The 23,641-nt window shown below is 64.4% G+C and overlaps 1 protein-coding gene across 2 annotated transcripts in view; it reads left to right on the top strand.

Moving 5' to 3' along the window:
- Positions 1-23,641, top strand: part of LOC103301962 (protein Aster-B) — a 72,767-nt gene that overhangs the window by 22,616 nt on the left and 26,510 nt on the right. For both annotated transcript variants that reach the window (XM_054712770.1, XM_054712769.1), the window contains exons 2-3: positions 9,014-9,227; positions 14,979-14,999. In XM_054712770.1, the coding sequence (XP_054568745.1) occupies positions 9,111-9,227; positions 14,979-14,999 (138 nt within the window). In that variant the 5' untranslated portion in view covers positions 9,014-9,110. The remainder of the gene's footprint in view (positions 1-9,013; positions 9,228-14,978; positions 15,000-23,641) is intronic.

Here is a 23,641-nt window from a genome sequence, read left to right on the forward strand (position 1 = left end):
CTCCGGGCTCCACACCAGGGCAGGTGTGTGCCGCGTCCGCTGGCTCTCTGCTCAGCGAGTCCCCCCAGTGGTAGACGCCGCACACTCTCGGAGCCGGTGCCCGTTTCTGCCCTCTGGGGCGGGCACAGCGCTGACTCCTGATCCTGTAAGACTCGTCCTTGGGACAGTGACCCTCACGTTCCAGCGGCAGCCGGCAGCCGTGGTGCTGATTTAACACGCAGGCTCGTCGACCACCCCCGGAATGGTCGCCAATTGGGGGGGAGGGTGCTGGGGTTCTGCGCTTTCAGGAGCCACCCAGTGTACCTGGTCCCCGCTGTGGGGTGATGCTTGGGAGCGGAGGGGGCAAGGGTCCGTGTTCCACACTTCACAGAGAGGAACCAAGGCGTCTGTGATAATAAGGCCTCAGTAATACTGAGCACTCATGTTCCAAGCGCTGCACCAAATATCGTACTGTGTTACTGCGTTTAACCATCGTCCTGGGGGGTAGGTATTAGTCTCTCTCATTCATCCGATAAGAAAAGGGAGGCTTAGAGGCCAAGGTCACCCCGCAGGGGCAGAGCTGGGCTCACTGAGCCTGCGGGGCCCGAGGCCTCAGCGAGCGAGCGTCTCCTCTGGACTGGCTTTCTGCCTTTTAAGTGGCCTCTTGTGGCTCGGTGCCCGGGAGCATCGGCGGCTTAACGAGTGAGCAGTGCCTGGGGGAGCGCGTCCAGCTCTGCTTGATCACCCAGGTGGTCGCAGGGCTGGGCCTTCGAGGTGGGGGAACGGGAGTGAACAGGAGGTGCCAGGACTGGGGAGGGGGCCCTCCTGGGAGTGAGCGGGGAGGAAGGGGCAGGGTGGAGAGTGGGAGGCGCAGGGTGTGGGCAGCAGGTACATGCTCTGTGATCTCTGGGGCGGAAGGAACGGGTTTCTTTGAAGACAAGTTACCGTGATGAGGACCTCGGGGACGCTGCCGACCTACTCCGTCTGCTCGGGCTCTGCTTCTGAGCAGTGCAGGGGCGGCTGGCCAGGAGCCGGCCTGCCCACAAGACCTGCCTGTGTCCGCGGGGCGGAGGGTGGGAGAGAAAGCCGAGCCCAGCGGTGGGGCTCCCCGCCCCGGGGTGGGGTGGGAGGTGCTGCAGTCGCTGCAGAAGGCCCGGGAGCCTTTGTCCTCGTTCCACATGCCCCCGTTTTCCAAGGACTTCCGCCCAGCGTCGCTCCAGGGAGTGGGATCAGGTTGTCGATCAGGATGAGGTGCTGTGGTCAGGCTTAAGGAAGCACTATTTGCTAGCCAGGTAACCGGGAGGAGCGGAGCAGGCTTTGTTGGAGATCTCAAGCATAGGAGGGATGGGAGGGAGGGACCTCTGCCCGCCCCGCCCCCGCCCCCGCCAGGGGCTGCAGGCGGCTGGGGTCCCATGGGCCTTTGTGGGGAGAGTTGACTACAGGAATCCCTTTCATGTGTGTTTTGCTTCAATCACACACCGTTTCTGGTGATGCTCTGTGAGCCCAGGCCTCCATCCTTCCCGGGACCGTTCTCTCCTCTCCTATCATGCCCTTCGGCTCCTAACTCTAACACATTTTTCTGAATTTGGCTTAAGTCTCAGTGCCATATTCTTTTTAAAACGATATTTTTATTGATTTCAAAGAGGAAGGAAGAGGGAGAAAGAGATAGAAACATCAACGATGAGAGAATCACTGATCGGCTGCCTCCTGCACGCCCCACACTGGGGATCGAGCCCACAACCCGGGCCTGTGCCCTGACCGGGAATGGAACCGTGACCTCCTGGTTCCTGGGTCCACGCTCAACTGAGGCTCGCCGGCCGGGCAGGGCCGCACCCTGAAGGAAGCCTTTCTTGGTCCCTCCAGCCCGGCCAGGACGCCCTCGCTCTCTCCTGTCGCCACTCATCGCTGATGTCGAAATGCCAGGAGCAGGGCCTGGCGCTCCCTGACGGGAACGTCCGCGGGTCCTCGCCCTCCCGCGTGGACGCAGCGCCCGGCTCTGGCCCGGTGCTCGGCACACGCTGTGGAAGGAAGACCAGACGTGACGTCACGTTTCCTGGGCCAGGCCCGTCGCCTCCTGTTTCTCAGGTTTCTCATAAGTGACGTGCGCGTTGGGTGTATTAATTCTAAACTCCAGAAGGGGATCTCCGTCCACCAGCCCCTGCGTTACCGGTCTTCCTTCCTTTTCTGTAGCAAATCTGCCGTCAGTTTTGGCTTTAAAACCCCAAGCTTTTGGCCCCAAAGCGGCCAGAGGTGGCCTCTGAAAACCCCACAGAATCATGCAAATCAAGGGGCTCAAGTCTTCGTGTTCACTTTAAGAACACGCGTGAAACTGCCCAGGCCGTCAAGGGCATGCAGATTCGAAAAGCCACCAAGTGTCTGAAGGAGGTCCCTTTAAAGAAGCAGGCTGCGCCATCCCGTCGTGACAGTGGTGGAGTCGGGGTGTGCCCAGGCCAAGCGGTGGGCTGGACACGGCCGGTGGCCCGGAAGGTGCTGACTGTGTGCTGCACAAGCTTAACAACCAGAGAGCGATGCTGAACTTCCGGGTTTCGGCGCAGACTCTCTGGTCCTTGAGCATATTCAGGTGAACAAAGCTCCTGAGATGCGAGATGTGGCGTAGAACCTACAGAGCCCGCGGGCGGGTTAACCCACGTGAGCTCTCCCTGCAAAGGCCAGACTGTCCCTCAGCCAGAGGAGGGTGCACAGAAGAAAAAGATCTCCCAGAAGAAACAAAAACATTTGGCCCGGAGTAAACTCAGCATAAAGTAAATCTAGTAAAAGTAAAAATAAATCCCGAGATTTTGACATATAACGCAACTCTGTTATCAGTAATGGTGGCAGGATCAGATTGGAGTTTGTGTGAGAGACACAGTGCTGTAGGTTATGAGAGACACAGGAACCTTTTTTAATCCTCACCCAAGGATATATTTATTGATTTTGAGAGAGAGAGAAAGGAAGGGGGAGGGGGGGGACCTTGACCGGTTGCCTCCCATATACGCCCCAACTGTGGGTCAAACTGAAACCTAGGTATGTGCCCTGCCTGGGAATCGAGCCTGTAACCTTCTGGCGTGTGGGATGCTCCAACCAACTGAGCCAGCCACCCGGGGCTGGAATTGGTTTTATTTGCTCAGCGGGATCCAAAGCCATCCTATCTAATAAAAGAGTAATATGCAAATTGACCATCACTCCAAGGCACAATATGGCCGCCCCATGTGGTCAAAGACGGCTGCCCCCATGTGGACACAAGATGGCCACCACAAGATGGCCTGCAGGGGAGGGCAGTTGTGGGCAATCGGGCCAGCAGGGGAGGGCAGTTGTGGGCAATCAGGCCAGCAGGGGACGGCAGTTGTGGGGGACCAGGCCTGCAGGGGAGGGCAGGTGGGGGGGGGGGGACCAGGCCTGCAGGGGAGGACAGTTAGGGGGGACCAGGCCTGCAGGGGAGGGCAGGTGGGGGGGACCCAGGCCTACAGGGGAGAACTGTTGGGGGGGACCAGGCCAGCAGATGAAGGTAGTTGGGGGAGACCAGGCCAGTAGGGGAGAGCAGTTGCGGGGAGACCAGGCCTGCAGGGGAGGACAGTTGGGGGGGGGCAGGCTTGCAGGTGAGGGCAGTTAGGAGTGACCATGCCAGCAGGGGAGGGCAGTTAAGGTTGACTGGGCCAGCAGGGGAGGGCAGTTGGGGATGACCAGGCCTGCAGGGGAGGACAGTTAGGGGCAACCAGACTGGCAGGGGAGGGCAGTTGGGGATGAACAGGCCAGCAGGGGAGGGCAGTTAGGGGCCATCGGGCCAGCTGGGGAGCAGTTAGGCATGATCAGGCTGGCAGGGGAGTTTTTAGGGGGTGATCAGGCTGGCAGGCAGAAGCGGTTAGGGGCAGTCAGGCAGAGGCAGGTGACCGGTTTGGAGCCGGGCCTAAACGGGTGGTTGGACATCCCTCAAGGGGTCCCAGATTGGAGAGGGTGCAGGCTGGGCTGAGGGACAACCCTCCCCCACCCCCGTGCACGAATTTCGGATAATGGGCTGCCTGTAAAAAGAGTTTCCGACTTGAGCGAGTCTAGCAGTGATTTTGCTGAGTTGGAACTTAGCTCCGAAGCTTCTGTGTGGTGCAGGTGGGGGGACTTGGGGGAGGAACCGTGGAGGCGTAGCCATGGAAGAGGGTGGTCCGAAGTGAGGAATTTACATTTAGAAGCAACATAGAGGACGGAGGGAAGACGAGGCAGGAGGTCGGCTTCTTTTCGCTCTTCACCCAGCTCCCCAGCCAGCCCAGCAAACACCCATTTTTGAATACTTGGCTCTGAGAAGCTCGATAATCAGATAGGCCCACGTTTCACCTCCCGTCTGCCCCTTGCCCGTCTGTGGGACTTGGGCTGAATCAATCAGTCAGAAATTCAATGTCATCAACTGAGAAAGAAGACTGATGGTAACGTCCATTAACGCTTCCGAGGCTGGTTGAGACGATTAAATAAGATAATACGTGATGAATGCTTGGTGCTGGGCCGGGGGTTGTTAGACGTCCATAAAGGATTGGCTCTTGTTACTGTGAACAGGCCGGGATCAGGTTTGGGAGAGGTCGTGGTGCTGGCGTTGTTAATGCCGTGGCTACGAAGGCCGTCGCCAGCCAGAGGCAAACTGCCGACCTGAGCGCGCACAGCCCCGAGCATCGCCCTGGGCTTCCTGGGAGGGGCAGGGTGTGTTAATGCTTAATCAGTTCAGAGGTGGAGATTCGGAGAACTTTCTGGAGAAGGTGGGGTTTGAGATGGACCTTAAAGGAGGAACCGGACTCCACCCAGGAGGTAGGTAAGGAGGGGAAGGACGAGGAGTGAGCGGATGGATGGCATGGAGTCGGGAGGCCGCAGACTGAGAACCACACTAAGAAAACGGCGGGAGATAAGTCGGACTAAAACACAGGAGCTCTCAGAGGCAGGAGATAAAGCGTCTAAATATAGGTGAGTGTCCATTCTTTCCGGAGAGAACTTGGAGCTCCGTTCAGAGGATTTTAGACTTTAATGGATGCTGGTAGGGGGCTTATATTCAGACAGACGTAAGGACAAGATTATGAGTGGGTATGGCAGAGAAGGAGATGGAGGAGGCCACTTAGGCTATTGGAGGCGGCTAGCCAGAGGCATTGACCTGCCTTGCTGCCCTGGGGGGGGGAAGGAGGGCATGGGGGGAGGCAGCAGGGGCTGGGAGCGTCCCTGAAGTACCACTGACCGGCTCAGTGACTCGTGTTTATGGGGTGAGATGGAAGAGGTGGGTTTGCAGCCTGAGAGACCAGGAAGTGATCATGCTGTGGAGAAGGGGGGAGGGCGGGGGTGGTTTTCAGTGGGCGGTGCTCCGGGGACATTGGGGACCTTGTGGACCTTGTAGAGGAAATGTCCTGGCCACAGACTGTGCCCTGGAGCTGGGAGCAGGCGGAGCTAGGCGGCAGGCGGTGGGGTCCTTGCTTGGGGGCAGAGTTGGAGGCGCAGGAGCAGGAGGGGGAGGGCGCATCTTTGGAGAAGGACCGCATTTCTTCTCGGGTAGCAGAGGAGCCAGCGGCCCAGGCAGGACGATAGGGAAGGCATGTGTCACCAGGGGGAGGAGAGATTTTCAGGAACGTGGGTGACTAGGTCTTACAAGCATCAAGATTAAAGTGACAAGTGACCCCTACGCTGTGCGTTGACCTGTTGAAAGCATTTTAGGCACCGTGGGTGGCCGAGGAGGGGCCCCGGGGATGAGGACATTCAGCTGGAGGGCTGATGGTGCCTGTGGTGTGGAGGTTGGAGTGAGTTTCCTCTGAGTAAGACTGTGTTGCCCAGCCCTTGCCTGCATGCCTCCTCCTCAGCGATTCGGAGGACAGAGATCGCCCGGTTCCTGAGCCTGGAATCCCGCGGAAGGTGTGCCTTGTCGAGGACAGGCAGGAGCCAGGCTGTGGGGCGTGCTCGGTGCCAGCCACACGGCCGAGCTCCTCTCGGCAGAGCTGGGGTTGGGCGGAGTTCCTGGCCGGTCCTCGGCTCAGTGATCCCAGGAGCCAGTTTAAAACCTGGAGAACTTGGCTGCGGTTGCCAGTGGCCCAGAGCGAGGAGCTGCCCGGAAGTGAGCACCTGGGTCTGCCCGGGGCGCTCGGGCCCGGGTGTGGGGGAGCTCTGCGTTCCCCGGGGAAAGGAGCAGGCCTCTCGGGGTAGGTTTGTGGTCGTGAAGCGGGTCGGAGTCCGAGGATGGGCGAGGCCGGAAGAGCCTCATTTTTAAATCACAGTCAGTGTCGGTAGAGCGAGTGAGTTCCTAAATGTAAACTCTGTTTCGAGGTGGAGCTAAACACGCTGTGTCCTCCTGCCTCCTGGTCACACCTGCCCCTCTCCTCCCTGCTCTCCTCCCCGCCCTCCACGAGTTCTCTCCAGAAGTTAGCGCGATGCGCCCCCCCTGTACCCCCCCCCCCCCGCCGCGCCGCCCCGATCCACGCCCTCCTGCCCGGCCTGCTGGTTTGGCCTTTGGGCTTCCTTCCCGTTCTCTCCGCTGCGGCTCCCCGGTGGAGGTTTCTGCGGAAAGGGGCCTGGTTTTCACTGCAAATGGGTCCCACGGGCCATCTGAGGTCGCAGCTGGGTCTCCATGCAAATGACAGGTCCCTCCCTGACTTGCCTTACTTCGGGGTCCCCGGAGGCGCCCAGAGCCGACCCTGCTCTCCGCTGCCGCCCAGTGGGCCAGGGGACCCTTGGCTTCCCGCTCCCCACTGTGCGCTTTGGCGTTCCAGCCTCACACTGTCCTTGGCTTCCACCGTCTTCACCTTCTCCTCTTCCTCCTCTCAGAGCAAAGCCAACACCGATGAGAGCTTGACTGCACTCGGTTCGTCCCCGCCCTTTTCGGGTCTTTCCTTCTGTTCCGTTAAGAAACAGGCCAGTGTCCGATGGCAGGGCTGGCGCTGCTCCGAGGGCTGCTGTCAACGAGGGTGGCCCTGGGCGTGCAGGGTGCCTGCTGGACAGGAGCCGGGGAGGCGCCTCACGCGGACGTGGGAGCCGCGGCGGCCTTGTGTTCGTCCTTCCGGGGCTGGGAACACACCGATGGGGCTTACAGGGAGACAGTGCGGTGGGGTGGGCTACAAGTCCGAAGAGCCAAAGTTTGGCTTCTCTTTGCCGCACGTTGGTCTTAATTTTTAAAATAGGGATTAAAGCCCTGGCTGGTGTGGCTCAGTGGATAGAGCGTTGGCCTGCGGACTGAAGGGTCCTGGGTTCGATTCCGGTCAAGGGCACATGCCCGGGTTGTGGGCTCGATCCCCAGTAGGGGGCATGCAGGAGGCAGCCGATCAGTGATTCTCTCTCATCAATGTTTCTATCTCTCCCTCTCCCTTCCTCTCTGAAATCAATAATCTAATCTAATAATAGACAAATATGCAAATTGACCGCACCTTCGCTACACCTAAGCCACGCCCACCAGCCAAGCCACGCCCACCAACCAATCAGGACGAGTATGCAAATTGCCCCAACAAAGATGGCGGCTAATTTGCATATCAAGACAGTGTCGAAAGAAGCCAAGAGCTGCAAAGGGGAGTAAAGCTTCGAAGAAGCAAGCAAGCCAGGAGGGGGGGGGCGGGGGGAGGAGAAGGGAGGAGCGAAGTCAGGGCCGTGTGCAAAGGGAAACGAAGGCGGGCTGGAGGAGAAGGCGGGGCCGGAGGCAAGGGCGGAGCGGAGGCGGGGCCGGGGCCGAAGGGAAACGCAGGCAGGCTGGAGGAGAAGGCGGGGCCGGTGACAAGGGCGGGGCGGAGGCGGGGCCGGGGCCGAAGGGAAACGCAGGCGGGCTGGAGGAGAAGGCGGGGCAGGTGACAAGGGCGGGGCGGAGGCGGGGCCGGGGCCGAAGGGAAACGAGGGCGGGCTGGAGGAGAAGGCGAGGCGGGCGGCAAGGGCGGGGCGGAGGCGGGGCCAGGGGCGAAGGGAAAAGCGGGCGGGCCGGAGGAGAAGGTGAGGCGGGCGGCAAGGGAGGAACGGAGGCGGGGTAGAGTGCAGCAGGAAATCCCATTGCAGGAATTTTCCTGCAACGGGAAAGCTAGTATATATATATATATATGTATATGTATATATGTATATGTATATACATATGTATATGTATATAAATATATATATATATTATATACTTTAAAAATAATTAAAATAAAATAGGGATTGTGGCATTTCTCACTACTACCCCGGTGGAATGATTTAAGAACCCAGTGAAATAATACATATGTGAATGATTTGAAAAGTAGGATTCTATCTCCCAATCAAAATGTGAAACCGGATTGGCAGCATGTGCGGGTGGGCTGATAGTATTACATAACCTCTAATGCAGGGGTCCTCAAACTTTTTAAACAGGGGCCAGTTCACTGTCCCTCAGACCGGTGGAGGGCCGGACTATAGTTTTAAAAAAACTATGAACAAATGCCTATGCACACTGCTACGTCGGCTGCTAAGCAGGACAGGCAGTGGCGGCAAAAACACCCGGCGGGCCGGATAAATGTCCTCGGCGGGCCGGATACATGTCCTCGGCGGGCCGTGTGTGGCCCGCGGGCCGTAGTTTGAGGACCCCTGCTCTAATGAGTCCTGCACCCTTAACTGTTTTCTCCTGGACAGTTCTTGGCATACAGTCGGGGCTCGGACAGTATTTAGGTGGATGGACAGATGATGGTTGGAGGGATGGTGGGTGGATGGAGGGATGGTGGGTGGAGGAATGGTGGGTGGATGGATGGGATGGTGGGTGGATAGGTGGAGGGATGGTGAGTGGGTGGGTGGATAGGTGGAGGGATGGTGGGTGGGTGTGTGGGTGGAGGGATGGTGGGTGGTGGGTGGATGGGTGGAGGGACGGTGGAGAGGTATCTGTTTGGCCCGCTTACCCCTTCCTAGTCCCGTTTCCATTTCACAATGACACCACCGCCCTCTGTTGGCCAGCAGCAGGATTGCAGTGCAGTGAGTGTAGCTGGGCCCTTTTCTCCCTCTCTCTCCCCAGCCCCAAACTTGGGGACCTGCCTTGGCACTCGTCACTCAGGGCTGTCTTCCCTCCTCCTCCCCTTCCCCCACCTGCCCCCACCTGCCCCTGCAGCACTGCCAGTAACTCGAACCGCAGCTCGCCGGCCTGCTCCCCCGTCCTCCGGAAGCGGTCCCGCTCACCCACCCCGCAGAGCCCGGACGCAGACGCCATGGTGGAGAAGGGCTCGGACCACTCCTCGGACAAGTCCCCCTCCACGCCCGAGCAGGGCGTGCAGCGCAGCTGCTCCTCGCAGTCCGGCCGGAGTGGAGGCGGCAAGAACTCCAAGGTGAGCCGGGTCCCTGTCCTGGAGCCGCTCGCTTGTCAGCTGACGCGGGGAGCGTGGTGTTGGAGGGGCGGCGAGGTGATCGCCTTCCTGAGGGACCCAGGTGACTGACAGGCCTAGTGTCCCCAGAGTGTCCTGGCTCAGTGGGGTGGGGGCGGCAGGGAGCCCTCCTTACGTTCCGTCTCCCGCTGAGCGCTCAGGGAAGGCTGGAGCTGGTCGCGACCCCGTGGGGGAGCTGGGGTCTCACACACCCGGAGGCTGGGAGGAGGGGCTCCGGGACTCAGGACGGGTCTGTCTTTTTTTTTTAATTTCAGAGTGGGAGAGAGAGAGAGAGAGAGAGAGAGAGAGAGAGAAAGAAACATCCACGATGAGAGAGAATCATGGATCGGCTGCCTCCTGCACGCCCCACACTGGGGATCGAGCAGGTGCCCTGACCGGGACTTGAACCCTGACCTCCTGGTTCATGGGTCGACGCTCATGCTGCTTTCAGCCTCCGCCCTGGCCTCACGTGGTCTCCCTTTGGTGACATCCGTGTGACGCTCATCTGTCCGGGAAGATGGGACAGGGCCCCGCCCTCCCTCCCAGGCGTGGCACCACCACGAGCACCAGCTGTGCCTGAGGACGGGCGTGGGGGAGCCCGGGGCCTGGGCTGCTCTCGGGGCCGAGAGTCCCTGCCCCTCAGCCCTGGGGGAGAGGAGGTTGCTGTGGGCCCGGGGTGGGCTGGGGTCCGGGAGGCACGGGAACTGCCTCCACCAGAATCTGCCTTTTGACTTCTCGTTCTTCCTCTCCCCCCTCGCCACACCCCTTCTCTGCACGCACGGCCTCAGTCTCACAGGCGCCTCTCAAAAGTAAGGCTCCCGGTCTGTGTGGCTCCCTCCGCCCCTTGTCTGTAGTGCGCTGCGCCCCCGCCTCCTGGCCCGTGTCTTGCTTGGTCCCTTTCCCAGAGGCCCGCCCGCTGCCAGGGCCGGCTGCCTGACCTCCCGAGGGCGAGGGGCCGGTTCCCTGCACCTGGAGCCGGAGAGTCCCAGGCCCCGCCCCCCACGTCTCTGCCTGCTCCCCAACACTGCCTGGGGCTGGGGACCTGCCCCCTTACACGCCCCCTGGAAGCAGAGTCCTTGGGGAAGGGAGGCTCTGTCCACCTGGGCCTCGGTCCCGACCCCCTGGATCTGCTTTGGTGGGTGATTCCTGATCCCTGGGGAGTCGGCTGAGGGTCACGGGTCCCACAGATGAGTTCCGGAGGCTGGAGAGTGACTCCTTCCCTCCGCCTCCCACGGGGAGCTCTCCGTCTGAGCACCCTCGCCACCCCCCACCGCCGCCGCTCCTGTTCCCAGACGGCGGAGGTCAGAGGGGAACTCCTCCCAGACGGCCTGGGCCGCCACCGCCACCGTGGACGTGGCGTGGCCCCGCTGGCCCTGCAGGCCGGGGAGGCGGCGTCAGAGTCGCTCAGGCCCCAGGACTGAGGCCGAGGACCGTGGGCGCAGGGGAGGGGAGCGGCGGGGGTTAGAAGGGCAGGGCCGGGTGGCACACCCGTGGGGAAGCGGGTGGATGGAGCCTGAGGAAGAGAAAGCCGAGGCTGACAGTCGTGGTCTGTCAGGGTTTGGGGGGGACGGCTGCTGTCCTTCCTCGTCCTGCAGAGCGGCCTGCGGGCTGAGAGCAGCCTGGTTCCGGCTGTTCCTGGCGCCGTGGGCCGTGGGCCGTGGGCTGGACGGGAAGAAGGCCCCGGAGGGAGGGGGCAGGGGAGGCTGGGGGACGGGGCAGGCTTGTCTGGCCACAGGGTGTGAGGTGGCCTCTGTCCTCCCTCTTGAGCGCCTCACGCCTCTGCGGGGAGAGGGCGGAGGTTGCCCGCGTGGGCATCAGGTGCTCCACCTCTGCTCCGCCCTCAGCCTTGGCACACGCTTCCACCGAGGGTGCAGCTCTCCGCTTCCCGACCCTCTCGCCCTGCACCCGGCGGGCGCCTGCTGGTGTCCTCAGTGACCAGGGCACTTCCGGGGCCCCTGGCGTCACCTGTCGGGCGAGGCGAGCGCCGGGAGAGCGGATTGTCCTGAGCGGGGTCTGGAAGGAGTGCAGGAGTGTGAGCGCCGGGCTCCCGTCCCGGCAGAGCACAGTCCGAGAGGGAGGTCAGACACCACCCGACTGCCCACAGCCACGCTGAGGTGGGCCCGGGAGGCGGGTGCTCCCTGAATCCAGAGGCAGGAGACCCCGTGTGCGTGGGGGAGCCGGCCCTGAGCCAGGCCGGACGCTGAGCTTCTGGAGAGGCCCTCGGAGGGGCCCACGCTGAGCGTGAACTGAGTGTCAGTCTTGGCCCTTTCCCACGGAGCCACAGAGGGAGGGGACGGGACACAGAGCTGGGCTGAGGCAGCGCCTGGCCCCGTGGACACTCGGAGTTCCCGGCTTTGATAGCCGCCCCCCCACCGGCTTCTCTCACCATCACAACCATCGCCACCAGCGCCACGAGCCTCCAAGTGCAGTTAGACTCAGACTGACTCGTGGCGGGCGTGCCCACCACGCCGTGGCAGCAGCGGGGGCGCTCGGGGACATGCGTGTGGGCCACCTGGTCTGGATAGGAATCCGGTTCTGCACAGGGCGGTGCCTGGAGCAGAGAGTGAGGAAGAGCTGCAGGGGGAGGCGGAGAGGAGCGGGGAGTGCTTGTGTGGGGGACAGGCCCCTCGGGGAGCCGGCTCTCCGGTGGACAGATGTGGCCATGGCCACGGACCCGGCAGCCGGAGCTATTGCCACTGCCTTCCCAGCCAGCCCCACGCCCGGCCCTCAGCCACCTCATGGAGGCGGGGACCCCATGCTCAGATGGGCCTGAGTGCTCCAGGCCGGAGCCAGGCCTCGTGCGGGCCCGTCCTCCTCCCTCGCGCCTCCATTTCTCCCTGCCCGTGTTAGTGCAGGGGCCGGACCTGCTGGTCAGCAGTGTCCCTCTCTGGAGTCTGTCCTACACGTGAGGCTGACCGGGGCAGCCCTGACCGGCGGCAGGTGCCTGTCCACGTCCCAGCACCTTGAGCTCTTGCTGCCTCCAGCTTCTGCGCTGTAGTGCTGGCTCGGGGCCACTAGGAGGCGCCTGCAGCATTCCCGCGCCTCCGGCTTCCTGGCCAGAGTGGCCCTCCCTGCGCGGGCGGGCGCGTCCGCAGCCCTGTCTCTGGGCTCCTTTCCCCTGCTTTTCATCCCTCATGTTGTGGGACAGACTTAACCTGACCACAGTGAGAAGTTGTTAGTTCCGGCTCCTGTTAGAGGGAAGCCCTGGCCCGCTGCTGCCCTCGCCCACCGGCCAGCCCCAGCCCCAGCCCCTGCCCTGGGGCGAGGCTTCAGAACTTGGCTGTTTGCAGGGCGTTGGGTGCCCCAGGCGCGGGCTCTCCAGGCCCCCAGGCGGTGCTGCGAGTGGGCCCCTGGGCTCCCGGCCGCTCTGTCTTGGGTACTTTTCCTCCCCTCCTCCCCCTCTGCCAGTCCCGTGGCCAATCCGCCAGCAAAGCCCTCCACACTGCGCGGCTCCGTGCCCACCCCCCGCCCCCCGGCCTCTGCCCAAGAAGGGGCATTTCCGTGAGCCCACAGGAGGCAGCCTCCCTCCTGCCCGGGGAGGCCCCACGGCCCCTGTGGCTTCCCTGCGCCTCGGGCTGGGCCACCCTCAGGGCTCCGTCCTGGGGAGCAGAGCTCGGGGTCAGAGGCAGGTCAGAGTCCGGGACTCCTGCCCAGGGGTGCTCAGGGGCTCCGTGGGGGAGGCACAGGGTGGGCCCATGTCCCCGGGCGCCTCAGTGGCAGGGAGAAGCTGCTCCGAAGCAGCCGATTAGGGGTCGGCTCACGCTGAGAGACAAGACAGAACTCTTGCTTTTGAGGGTACGTCTCACACGTGCCTCCTGGAGAGCACATGCTTCACTCCCTTCAAAGAGCAGATGTCCCCACGCGGGGTCACGCGGGCAGCGCCCAGGCGGGTCCCTGGCTGCGGCTGCGGCCCTCGGGGACCTTTGTTGTGAAGGCTCCGAAGGGACGTGCACTGGGTGGCAGGACAGGAAGAGAACGCTGTCCTGCTGCCGTCACCTGAGGAGGAGGAACGCACAGCAGCGACCAGAAAGGGTGCCGGGTGCCCACCCAGCCCGGTCCCTGCCGCCCCCTCCTCCCAGGTCTTACACGCAGGCCAGGACGGGGCGCGCTGGGGGCCGTGACGGTGCTCTCGGCTGCGGGGCAGGTGTCTGGTGACCTGGCTTTGGCGTGATGAGATGCAGGCAAACTACTGGGCCATGAAGGCTGCACGCCTGCCACGGCTGGGACGTGTATTTCACTGCGGATCTGCACAGCCTCCGGCCCGGGACCCGTCAGGACCCGGCCTCCATGGCCCAGTGCTGACACGCTTCCAGGCCACTTCCAACCCAGGGCCAGGGCTCCGCGTGGCAGCAAGCCCCTCCGTGATGACGGTTGGTTTCGGATGTTCGGATTTGGCTCCCTTACCTGCCAGGGCCTCTGGACTGGGGGAGGAGACGAGGCCACGGTGGGAGCCTGTGACTTCCCGATGGGCCGTGGGGACGGCCTTTGTCCGGGAGTGACCTTGGCAGGCATCCTGCCGAGGGGTGAGGGCCGGCCTTGCCCTCTGCTCCTCTGGCCGCATTCTGGCCACTGGGGTCAGGTGTGAGGCTGAAACAGCCCGCCAGAGGCAGCAGCGCCCACCGTCCCTCTGCTCACACGCTCCCCTTCGGAGTGGAGCCGAGAGTCCCTGCAGACTCTTCCGGTGGGAGAGCTGGCGGCCGCAGGAGGTCACGTGACCCTGCTTTCCTCACCACTCACCCGCTCTGCACCCCCCAGGCACGCCACCTTCTTCCCTTAGGAAGTGGGGCCCCTTAAGACCCGGCAGGGGGACAGAGGCTGTTCGTTGTGCCCAGGTCCGGCCTCTGCGCGCGGTCAGATGCCGGCCTGCAGGCAGCCCCTCACCGCGGGCCTCTTCACCCTGGGCGAGCTCTCTAAACCTGGACGCACTCCAGCGCGAGCCCCAGCCCAGGCTCAGCCTCCGAGGATGCGGCCCGGGCAGGTGCATGCACGTGTGCGTGTGTGTTCTCTGCTGTCTGCCCAGTGGGGTGTGTGTGACGGACCCCAAGCCTTCGAGCTCAGAGCAGACAGGGCATAGCTTAGCCCTCCTCCTCCCCTGGAGAACTGCCCGCTGCCCCGAGGACGGGCCCCTGGGCACGGAGAGCGCCTGAATCCTGGAGCTGGCCCGGGACTGGGCTTGTTGGTGTTGAGTTGTGGCCCCACAGGCTGGGGGGCGGGTAGCAGGGACGTGCTCTAACTTGCTCCTGCGGCACCACCGAGGCCCCGCCAGCTGCGGAGCGGGAGCGGCCTCCCCTGCTCGCCGACAACCAGTGGGAAGGAGTTGCTGGGGGCCCCTTGCGTCCCTTGCACGGAAGCACCCTGTCCTGCCCGAGGGCTGGCCTGAGCCGAAGGCGCTGGCCCCACCTGCACCCTGCTTCCGGTCAGGGCCGCTGGGGCGGTCTGGATGCCTGCGCATCCCTTCCCCATCAGAACCTGTGATGGGGGCCGACTCCCCCAGAGGAGCTCTGGCTGGTGCTGCCACTGCCTGTGCCCCGCGGAGCCGCCAGCATGGGCTGCGCCGGGAGGCCCCTCCTGCAGCCGCGGACCTGCAGCTCACCGGGTCCCCCCGCCCGCCCGCGCTGCTGTCTGTGTAGCCTGCCCTCTGCAGCCGGAACTGCCCTAGCTGTGCCCACCACCTCCCCTGGCTAACGTGCCTTCTCTTCTGTTTTGTCCTTGCAGAAAAGCCAGAGCTGGTATAATGTAAGTACCCTGCTTCCCTTCTTACCGGGGCATGTGGGCGGGGGGCGTGGGCGTGGGCGTGGGCGTGGGCGTGGCTGGGCATGGAGATGGGGGCAGAGAGCAGCTGGGCGCCCTGAGGCCTGCAGCACCTGAGGGGCAGGGAGGGTGAGCCTCCTCCCGGAGCAGCCCTCCAGCCCAGCTGCAGTGGCCTCGGTGGTCGGGTCGGGCGGGGCTGTTGGGAGGGGAGGGTGTGCCAGGGAGACCGCGGAGCGTGGACCCCCGTCCTTCCCTAGCCGCCTGGGCAGGGCTCCCCGGGACTTACTGGAGAGACCAGCCGGAGACCAGCAGACGGCTGCGGTCAGAGCGTAGGGCCGTGGGGTTGGGAGAAATGCAGCCCGAACAGGCCCCCAGGGGTCGAGAGACTGTGGCATGAAGGGGTTTAACACCACCACCCCGGGCATACCCCCGAAGCCCAAGGGTGTGCCTTCCGGGAGGCATCCGCTGTGCGGGGGGCTGGGGTGCAGGTGCAGCCCGAGTGTCCGTGGGCGCTCACCAGCTGCTCAGACCCAGAAGCTGGGAGCACGCGTGTCCTGCAAAGGCCACGGCTCCAGGCATGTGGACGGGCACGGGGCGCTGAGGGGGGCTGAGGAGCCCCGGCTGGTCTCAGCGGGCCCTCGGGCTGTGCTCCGCCTCGGGGCTGCCCGGGCAGGGGTGGCGGCCGGCAACCATGGCCTGGCCTGCCTGCTCAGTCGCCTCTGTCGCCGACCCTGCCGTTCCCACACCTGTCCTGCCGGGTCAGGACGCCGTCCCTCCCTGGTCCCCACCCCGGCTCTGTTGGGCAGGTTGGGGGGCCGGAGAAGGTGTGGGACAGGTGGCTGCGGCTGCCAGAAGTAGGACTCCCTGCGAGGGGGCAGTGGGGACGGGATGGAGCAGAGGCATGGGGTTAAGGTAGAGACTTGGGTCAGAATCGCTGTGTGCAGGGAGGAGGGAGATGTTCTCACTCGCAGCTCGGTGACCCCACGTCAGTCAGGCACGTGTCGGGGAGCCTGGGGCTGCGGGCCTGCTGTGCGCGAGGCCTGCCTGTCCCTGGGCGGCTCCAAGGATTGGTATCTGCCCCACTCTCCCCACCCAGCGCCAAGGGGCAGATGGCCGTGCTGTGGGGCAAGCAGCTTGATCCCTTCATTCCCACCCTGCGCCTCGGACCCCGCACCAGAGGTGGGGAGGGCGCTCTCGGGGGCTGAGCGGACGTGGGCATCCTCCCCTCCTCTGAGCCATGTCGCCCCGGGGAACGGGAACGGGGAACTGGCCGCGTGGCTGCAGACCTGGCGGACAGTGGCCCTGCCGGTCCCCCTCCCGTTCCTCTGCTCTCTCCTCTCCTCTCTCTGCTTTTCAGTGGCTTTTGTTTCATCTCCCTTTTCCGCTGACCCCTCCCCACCTGTTCTACTCCCCCCGCCCCCCAGACTGCCCACCTCCTGGCGGCCCTGAGCTCTCTGATCCGAAGGCTTTACTTGACCCTGCCCTCTGTCCTCTCCCCGTTTCTCCTCCCTCTGCCCACCCTGAGGCGGGTGTCACGCCCGCAGCGGGCAGCTAAGAGCTCCTGTGCCTCTGGGCTGGGAGGCCCCGGTGGCGAGAGGCGGAGAGGAGGGGGGCTGGAGCCTGCATCCCAGAGCCTGCACCTGCGGGGCGTCGCCCTCACGACTGCACCCCTCCTTATGGAACCGTCCGGGTACTGGTTCCCAGGCCTCTCCCCCTTTCACCCTCCACCCCGCCCTCCCACCCCGCCCCCGCCCTCAGTGAATGACAGACTCCTGGTGGACTCTCCCTCCATCACCGATCATCCTCCCAGAGGCCACATGCACAGGGACGGCTGGCCGGGGGCAGCGACCCGCTCCTGCCTCCCTCCCGGGCTCAGGCTGCCCCTGAGGTCCTTCCCTTCTCAGTGGGCGGCTGTCCTGGGCCATCCCTGACGTCCTCCTGCTGCTCTTCCCCTGGCCCCCTGGGGGGCGCCAGGCAGATGTGCCCGGGGCTGCTGAACTCCCAGCAGGCTGGGCCGGAGCCCAGGAGGCGGTGGTGGAGGGAGGTGGGATAGCAGGGAGACGCTGGGAGGCAGGCAGAAGCTGAGAGACAGGGACCTCCCTCAGGCCGCTGGCGGAGCTGCAGGCGCCCTGAGCTGTGTCTAGAGTAGCTTTGTTTTTCCATGTTTTACATCTAAAGAGTGATCAGCAGCTGCCGCCGGGGAGGCCGGCTTCAGGTAACCCCAGGAGCCTCCCGCCTTGAAAGCCCTGCCCCTTCCTAACGAGAGACCAAGGCTCTGGCTGGGCTTGCCCACTGCGGGGTGTCGGGCCCGCACAGCAGGTGTCACCCCACACGCCCCTCGGACGGCAACAGGGCACCTTGGGCTGCTCTCTGGCGTGACTGCCTGGTGCGACCGGGAAGCTCCGACCTGGCTGTTTCCAGAGCCACTGGCATCCCTGCACCCGCGTGCCCCTTGGCGGCTCACACCAAGCTCATGTCTGCGCTGTTAGCAAACCCCCACCCGACGCTCCGGGCAGCCCGCGCCCCTCGCCTGCAGAGCTGCCTCGCAGTCGCCCAGTCATGGTTTGGCAGGCCCTTGCCCTGCCTGTGGCTTTGACCTGGTCCTGTTTCCTCTTGGTCTGCTCGGCCCTCCTCCCAGCCTCTGGGTTGCCTGATGCTGGGCTCTGACCTCTGACCTCTGGGAAGGACAGGCCTCTTTATAATCTCCCTGGCCCCGCGGTGCCGCCACCTGAGGCCCGTCCTGCACCTGGCAGAGGCACTGCAGTCCCCTCCAGGGACAGACACGCTGGCCGGGTCCAGGACAGACAGACAGGCTGGCCGGGTCCAGGACAGACAGACAGGCTGGCCGTGTCCAGGACAGACAGGCTGGCCGGGTCCAGGACAGACAGACAGGCTGGCCGGGTCCAGGACAGACAGACACGCTGGCCGGGTCCGGGACAGACAGACAGGCTGGCCGGGTCCTGAACAGACAGACACGCTGGCCGGGTCCAGGACAGACAGACAGGCTGGCCGGGTCCAGGACAGACAGACAGGCTGGCCGGGTCCTGAACAGACAGACACGCTGGCCGGGTCCAGGACAGACAGACAGACCGCTGGCCGGGTCCAGGACAGACAGACACGCTGGCCGGGTCCAGGACAGACAGACAGGCTGGCCGGGTCCTGGACAGACAGACACGCTGGCCGGGTCCAGGACAGACAGACAGGCTGGCCGGGTCCTGAACAGACAGACACGCTGGCCGGGTCCAGGACAGACAGACAGGCTGGCCGGGTAGGACAGACAGGCTGGCCGGGTCCAGGACAGACAGACACGCTGGCCGGGTCCAGGACAGACAGACAGGCTGGCCGTGTCCAGGACAGACAGACAGGCTGGCCGGGTCCAGGACAGACAGACACGCTGGCCGGGTCCAGGACAGACAGACAGGCTGGCCGGGTCCAGGACAGACAGACAGGCTGGCCGGGTCCAGGACAGACAGACAGGCTGGCCGGGTCCTGAACAGACAGACAGGCTGGCCGGGTCCAGGACAGACAGACAGGCTGGCCGGGTCCAGGACAGACAGACAGGCTGACCGTGTCCAGGACAGACAGACAGGCTGGCCGGGTCCAGGACAGACAGACAGGCTGGCCGGGTCCAGGACAGACAGACAGGCTGGCCGGGTCCAGGACAGACAGACACGCTGGCCGGGTCCTGAACAGACAGACACGCTGGCCGGGTCCAGGACAGTGGGCGTCACGCAGGCTGCTGACCGTCATGGGGACATCTCAGGCCCGCGAGATGTGGGTCTGATGCGAGACGCGCCCAGCACCCCCTGCCCACCCCTCAGGGCTCCCTCGTCTGTCTCTCTTCTGCATTTTGCTTTATCTGTTTAGCCACGATGACAAGGCCCCTCGGCCTACAGAGTGGACCCGAGGGGAAGTGGCTGGGCCCAGGGCCACGTGGGAAGGCTGAGGCGTGACAGCGGCTTCTCCCCAGCCGGGCTGTTCAGGTCTGGCGGGAGGTGGAAGGTCGTCCGTCTACAACTGTCCCAGGTCCCTCCGGGGCCGATGACATCTGCTCCCCCCACCTGACCGTCCAGTTTTATTCACCGAGGCCCAGCGTGGGAGGCGCAGCCCTGTAGGCCTGAGACGGGGTAGGCAGAAGCAGGCGTGCGTGTCAGCAGGGGCGGAGGGCAGAGCCGGCGGCTGTCCCCGCGGGCGGCCCGGCTGGTGCAGTGGGCGCATCGAGGGTGAGGGGTCCCTGTGCCTCAGGTGGCAGAGGTGCTGTCCTCGGCTGCCTCGCCTCCCTCCTGGGGCCAGTCCTCTCCAGGCAACCCACCACCCACCGAAGGAGCATCTGAGGCCAGAGAACAGCCCGGACGCTGGCCGCTGCCCCAGGCTTAGAGCCCTTGCCTGGCCTCTGGTTAGGGTCAGAGCTGGCTGTTGGGTGGTGAGAGGGGACAGGGCCCAGCCAGGGAAGGCCAGGCACGTCCGGCAGAAGGAGACAGAGCGGAGCTCTGTAGGATGACGTGTGCTTGGGGGAGGCGGGGGCAGTGAGGTGGGGGCACAGGTAGGCGGCCGCTGTTACCCGCTGGAGCTGACTGCTCGCCCATCCCTCCCTGTTCCTCAGCCTCCTTCCCTCCCACCAGCACATCCCAGGAGACCACTCCCACCACCACAGGCCTGCCTCACACCACGCCCACCCCTCTCTCCTTATCAGTCAGAGCCCCTCTCCTCCTCTGGCCTCTGGCTCCTCCCGCCCCGCCAGGATTGAGTTGAAGGCCAGGTTTCCTTGAGGGTGAGGGTCTTAATTAGTTTCCTCCTAGACAAGGCCAGTGCTCCCCCAGGTCCGCCTGTTTTCCTCCCGCCTTCCTCCCCGGCTGTCCCCCGGAGGGCTGTCCCCCGGAGGGAGGGCTGTCCCCCAGGCCGTACCACTGGGTCCCAGCTCCCAGTGTTTGCCTGGAGTTAATGTTTAGCTCGGGGCCGTTCCCTCCCCGGGACCTGGAGCTCCGCTTCCCAGGCAGCCGGCTGGCTGCGGGTGGGAGCCCAGGGCCCACACAGGGACGCACCTCCCGGCCCCAGTTCTCTGCGGGCCCGCACCTGCTCCTCCCCAGCGCAGGCCCACAGTCGGCCCACAGCTATAGCCACGCGCTTGCAGGGAGTCCTTCGAGGACCGGCCCTGTGGGCCTGGGGCTGGGGGGCTGGGTCGGAGCCGTGTTCAGGCGAGGACGTGGAATTGCTGAGTTCTCCTGTGACTGCTGAGGACTGGCGACGGGCACAGGGCAGCTCAGACGCGGGGCTGGGAGAACGTAGGCGGGACTGAGCCCAGCACCATATAGAGTTGGGGGCTGTGTGGGCGCGTGCACATAATGCCGTGTGGATGGGAGTGGCTTTCGAGGCGAGGAAGGAATGCGCTCGTTTGGTGAAGGGCTTTGAGCGGCTGACAGTGAAGCCCAGCACGCCGGGATGTGGGCGATGTAGAGCAGGTCCTTCCTGGAGAAGGTGGCGTGTGGTGGGGCGACTGCCCCGCGTGGGGGGTGGCTGCAGCCGGAGGCTGTGCCCAGCGTGTGTGCTGAGGAGTCGGGAAGGACTCCGACTTTTCCTCCGCTTCCTCCTACACCGTTTAACCGGGAGCCTGGGGTCCTCCGGTCAGAATCGTTGGGGTTGGGAGTCGAGACTCGACCCTTTCAGTGCGTTGGGTCACTTTTGGCACTGCCGTCCGTGCTGTTCCCACGTTGCCGGGCTCCCAGGCACAGCACCCATCGCCCATGCAGGCTCGAGCCTCCTTAGAGTGGGCACAGCCGGGAGTGGGTGCCTCTCCTGGGCACCCAAGTCTTCCCAGCCCCGGGCTGTCTGCTTCCGGCCCAGCTGCTCTCCGGAGCCCCGTGCCCTCCTCGCGTGGCTCCGTCCTCCCCGGGGACCTCAGCGTCCCCGCGTCGGGCTGGCTGCTTTGACCTGGGCCACAGGGTCTGTTCTGAGCAGCTCTGGGCCCACGGCCTGAGCTGCCTGGGAAATCGGGCCGGGCGGGCGCAGGGCAGGGTCCCTGGGGAGGAAGCAGACGCCTCAGAGACCCAGTGCTGTGACCGCAGCCTCTCGGCCATCTGTCCAGCTTCTCCCGTCCGCCGTCTGCAGTGAGCCGGTTCCCCTTCCAGACCTGGGCTGCTGCAGGGATCGGAGGACACGGTGGCTCAGGAGGGGAGCGGTGCCCCAGGAAGTCCCTGGTCTGAGTCTCGGGTTTCATCACCACAGCCCTGCCCGGCACCTCCTCCCCCCTCCCCCACTTGGCGGCACCTCCTCCCCCCTCCCCCACTTGGCGGCACCTCCTCACCCCTCCCCACTTGGCGCCAGGCGGCTGCTTTCCATCGCAGGAAACATCTGCGGGCAGGCCAGGCGTGGGGTTACTGGAGGACGTTGGCCAGTGCCATCACCGGGCCTGTCACTGGAAGCATGTGTAGGCTCTGGCCCTGCCCGCCACCCTCCTGCCTCCCCCCTCCCTCCGGCCACCAGCGAGTCTAACAAAGAAGTTGTTTGCTGTCAGCCCAGAGGAGGGCGGCTGGGAGGGAAGGGGTGTGTGGGGTGGGGGCGGCGCTGTGGCCACAGCCCTCGGTGGCCGCTCCGCCTGGGTGGGGGCCGTGAGTCACGGTGCGGCCCGGAGCAGAGTGCACACTGAGGGCTGTGCTGTGCGCGGGGCAGACGGGCGGGCGGCAAGCTTGCCCTGGAGCGGAGCAGCGTGAGCCACTGCTGTCCGTGAGTGCCGGGGCTGGCCTCTGCGCCCAGCGTGGCACCCTCCGCCCGTGCACTTGGCTGTCTCCCGGGGCCTGTGTGCAGCCCGAGGCTGCTCCGTGCACCTGCCGTGTCGGCGGCCGCTGCCGGCCTCGGCTGGCACCTGGGAGTGGCTGTGCCACGGACCAGGCGCGGGGCTCCACGACATCCCCTCTGGCCGCCGGCCACGGGCCACTGGCCAGCAGGCCTGTCCCGAGAAGCGTGCTGACCACACCCTCCTTGTGAAGTTGGTGCTGGGCGCGGAGCCCCGGAGAGGCCAGGAGGCCAGTCAGGGTCGTGGAGCCAGCGGCCACTCGTCCGCGTTCGGCCCGGCGGGCCCGGCTGTGTTCATCCCGTGGGGCCTCGGAGCTCACGCCGCTGGGCTCCACGGAGAGGGTAGCCTTGGGGAGCGATGGAGTCTCTGACGGAATCTGGGGTCCTCTGGAGCCTCCTGCTGGAGCAGGGCCGCCAGCCCTCGCGGTGGCACCCGCTGAAGGTGACGGAGGGGCCTGCCGACGCGGAGCTCTGTGGCTGGCGTGGATCTGAGGAAATCCCGGCCGTGAGTGTGCAACCCCCTCTCTCTATGTCTGTGGCGCTTCTGCCGCACCCGTCACTCCCGCTCAGCCTACTCCCCAAGGGCTCCAGATCTGACAGCCTGGAACCAAAATGTGCCGTTAAAATAGGTGAGCCTTGCCGAAACCGGTTTGGCTCAGTGGATAGAGCGTCGGCCTGCGGACTCAAGGGTCCCGGGTTCGATTCCGGTCAAGGCATGTACCTTGGTTGCGGGCACATCCCCAGTAGGGGGTGTGCAAGAGGCAGCTGATCGTTGTTTCTCTCTCATCGATGTTTCTGGCTCTCTATCCCTCTCTCTTCCTCTCTGTAAAAAATCAATAAAATATATTTTAAAAAAAAAAATAGGTGAGCCTTGCCCTTGAGGAGCTGGCTTTCGGAGCGCGGGTTGGGGGGAGGGCGTGTCTCCGGCGTCGGAAGGGCCTATGGCGAAGGGCCTATGGTGGCCAGCCGGCCGGCAGGACGCATCTGTGCTTGAGGTTCGAGGCGGCGGGCTGGCCCACATCCAGCCTGCAGCGGTAGAATCGGGACGTTGCTTGCAAGCCTGGTGAGGGAGCTTCTGTGCAAGCCGGCCCTTGGGGCACAGGCCCTGAGGGTCAGGCTGGCTGAGGCCTCCTTCCCCAGCTCTGCTCCGAGGCGAGGAGCGGGGACTGGCGGCCTCCCTGCACCCCTCCCGGCGGAGCGCCCACTGGGCTTGGGAGCCGCCAGGGCGACAGGCCCGTGTGGAGGAGCATCAGGAGGAGGGCCTGCGGCTCCGGGACGCCCGTGTCCAGCTCCACCTGCGGGGCGGGGCCGCCTGCTAGGCTCGTCCTGGGCTGACGTTGGGGCTGTGCTGCGATACACTGAACACACCCCACCTTATGAGCTTCTGAGCACGCAGTTCAGGGGTGTTAAGTACCTCCACGTTGTTGTGCGACCGATTTCCAAAGCTTTTCATCCTGCAAAACCATGGCCCCTGGGTCCCCTCAACGAGGAGGCTGGCCACACAGTGGGAGCTGAGCCGCTGAAATGGACTCGGCCTGGGAGGCTGGCCTGTCGGCCCGTCCGCCCGCCCCAGCGACTGTGCTGACCACCTCTCGCTTGTGCAGTTCCATGCTGGTGCAGAGCTGAGGGGAGAGCAGGAGGCCAGTCCGGGTCTTGGTTTCCTCAGCAGTAATAGGAGGGTTGGGTTAGATCCGTGGTCGGCAAACTACGGCTCGCGAGCCACATGCGGCTCTTTGGCCCCTTGAACGTGGCTCTTCCACAAAATACCACGGCCTGGGCGAGTCTATTTTGAAGAAGTGGCGTTAGAAGAAGTTTAAGTTTAAAAAGTTTGGCTCTCA

This window comes from Eptesicus fuscus, chromosome 23 (genome assembly GCF_027574615.1).
Source record: "Eptesicus fuscus isolate TK198812 chromosome 23, DD_ASM_mEF_20220401, whole genome shotgun sequence".
NCBI lineage: Eukaryota > Metazoa > Chordata > Mammalia > Chiroptera > Vespertilionidae > Eptesicus > Eptesicus fuscus.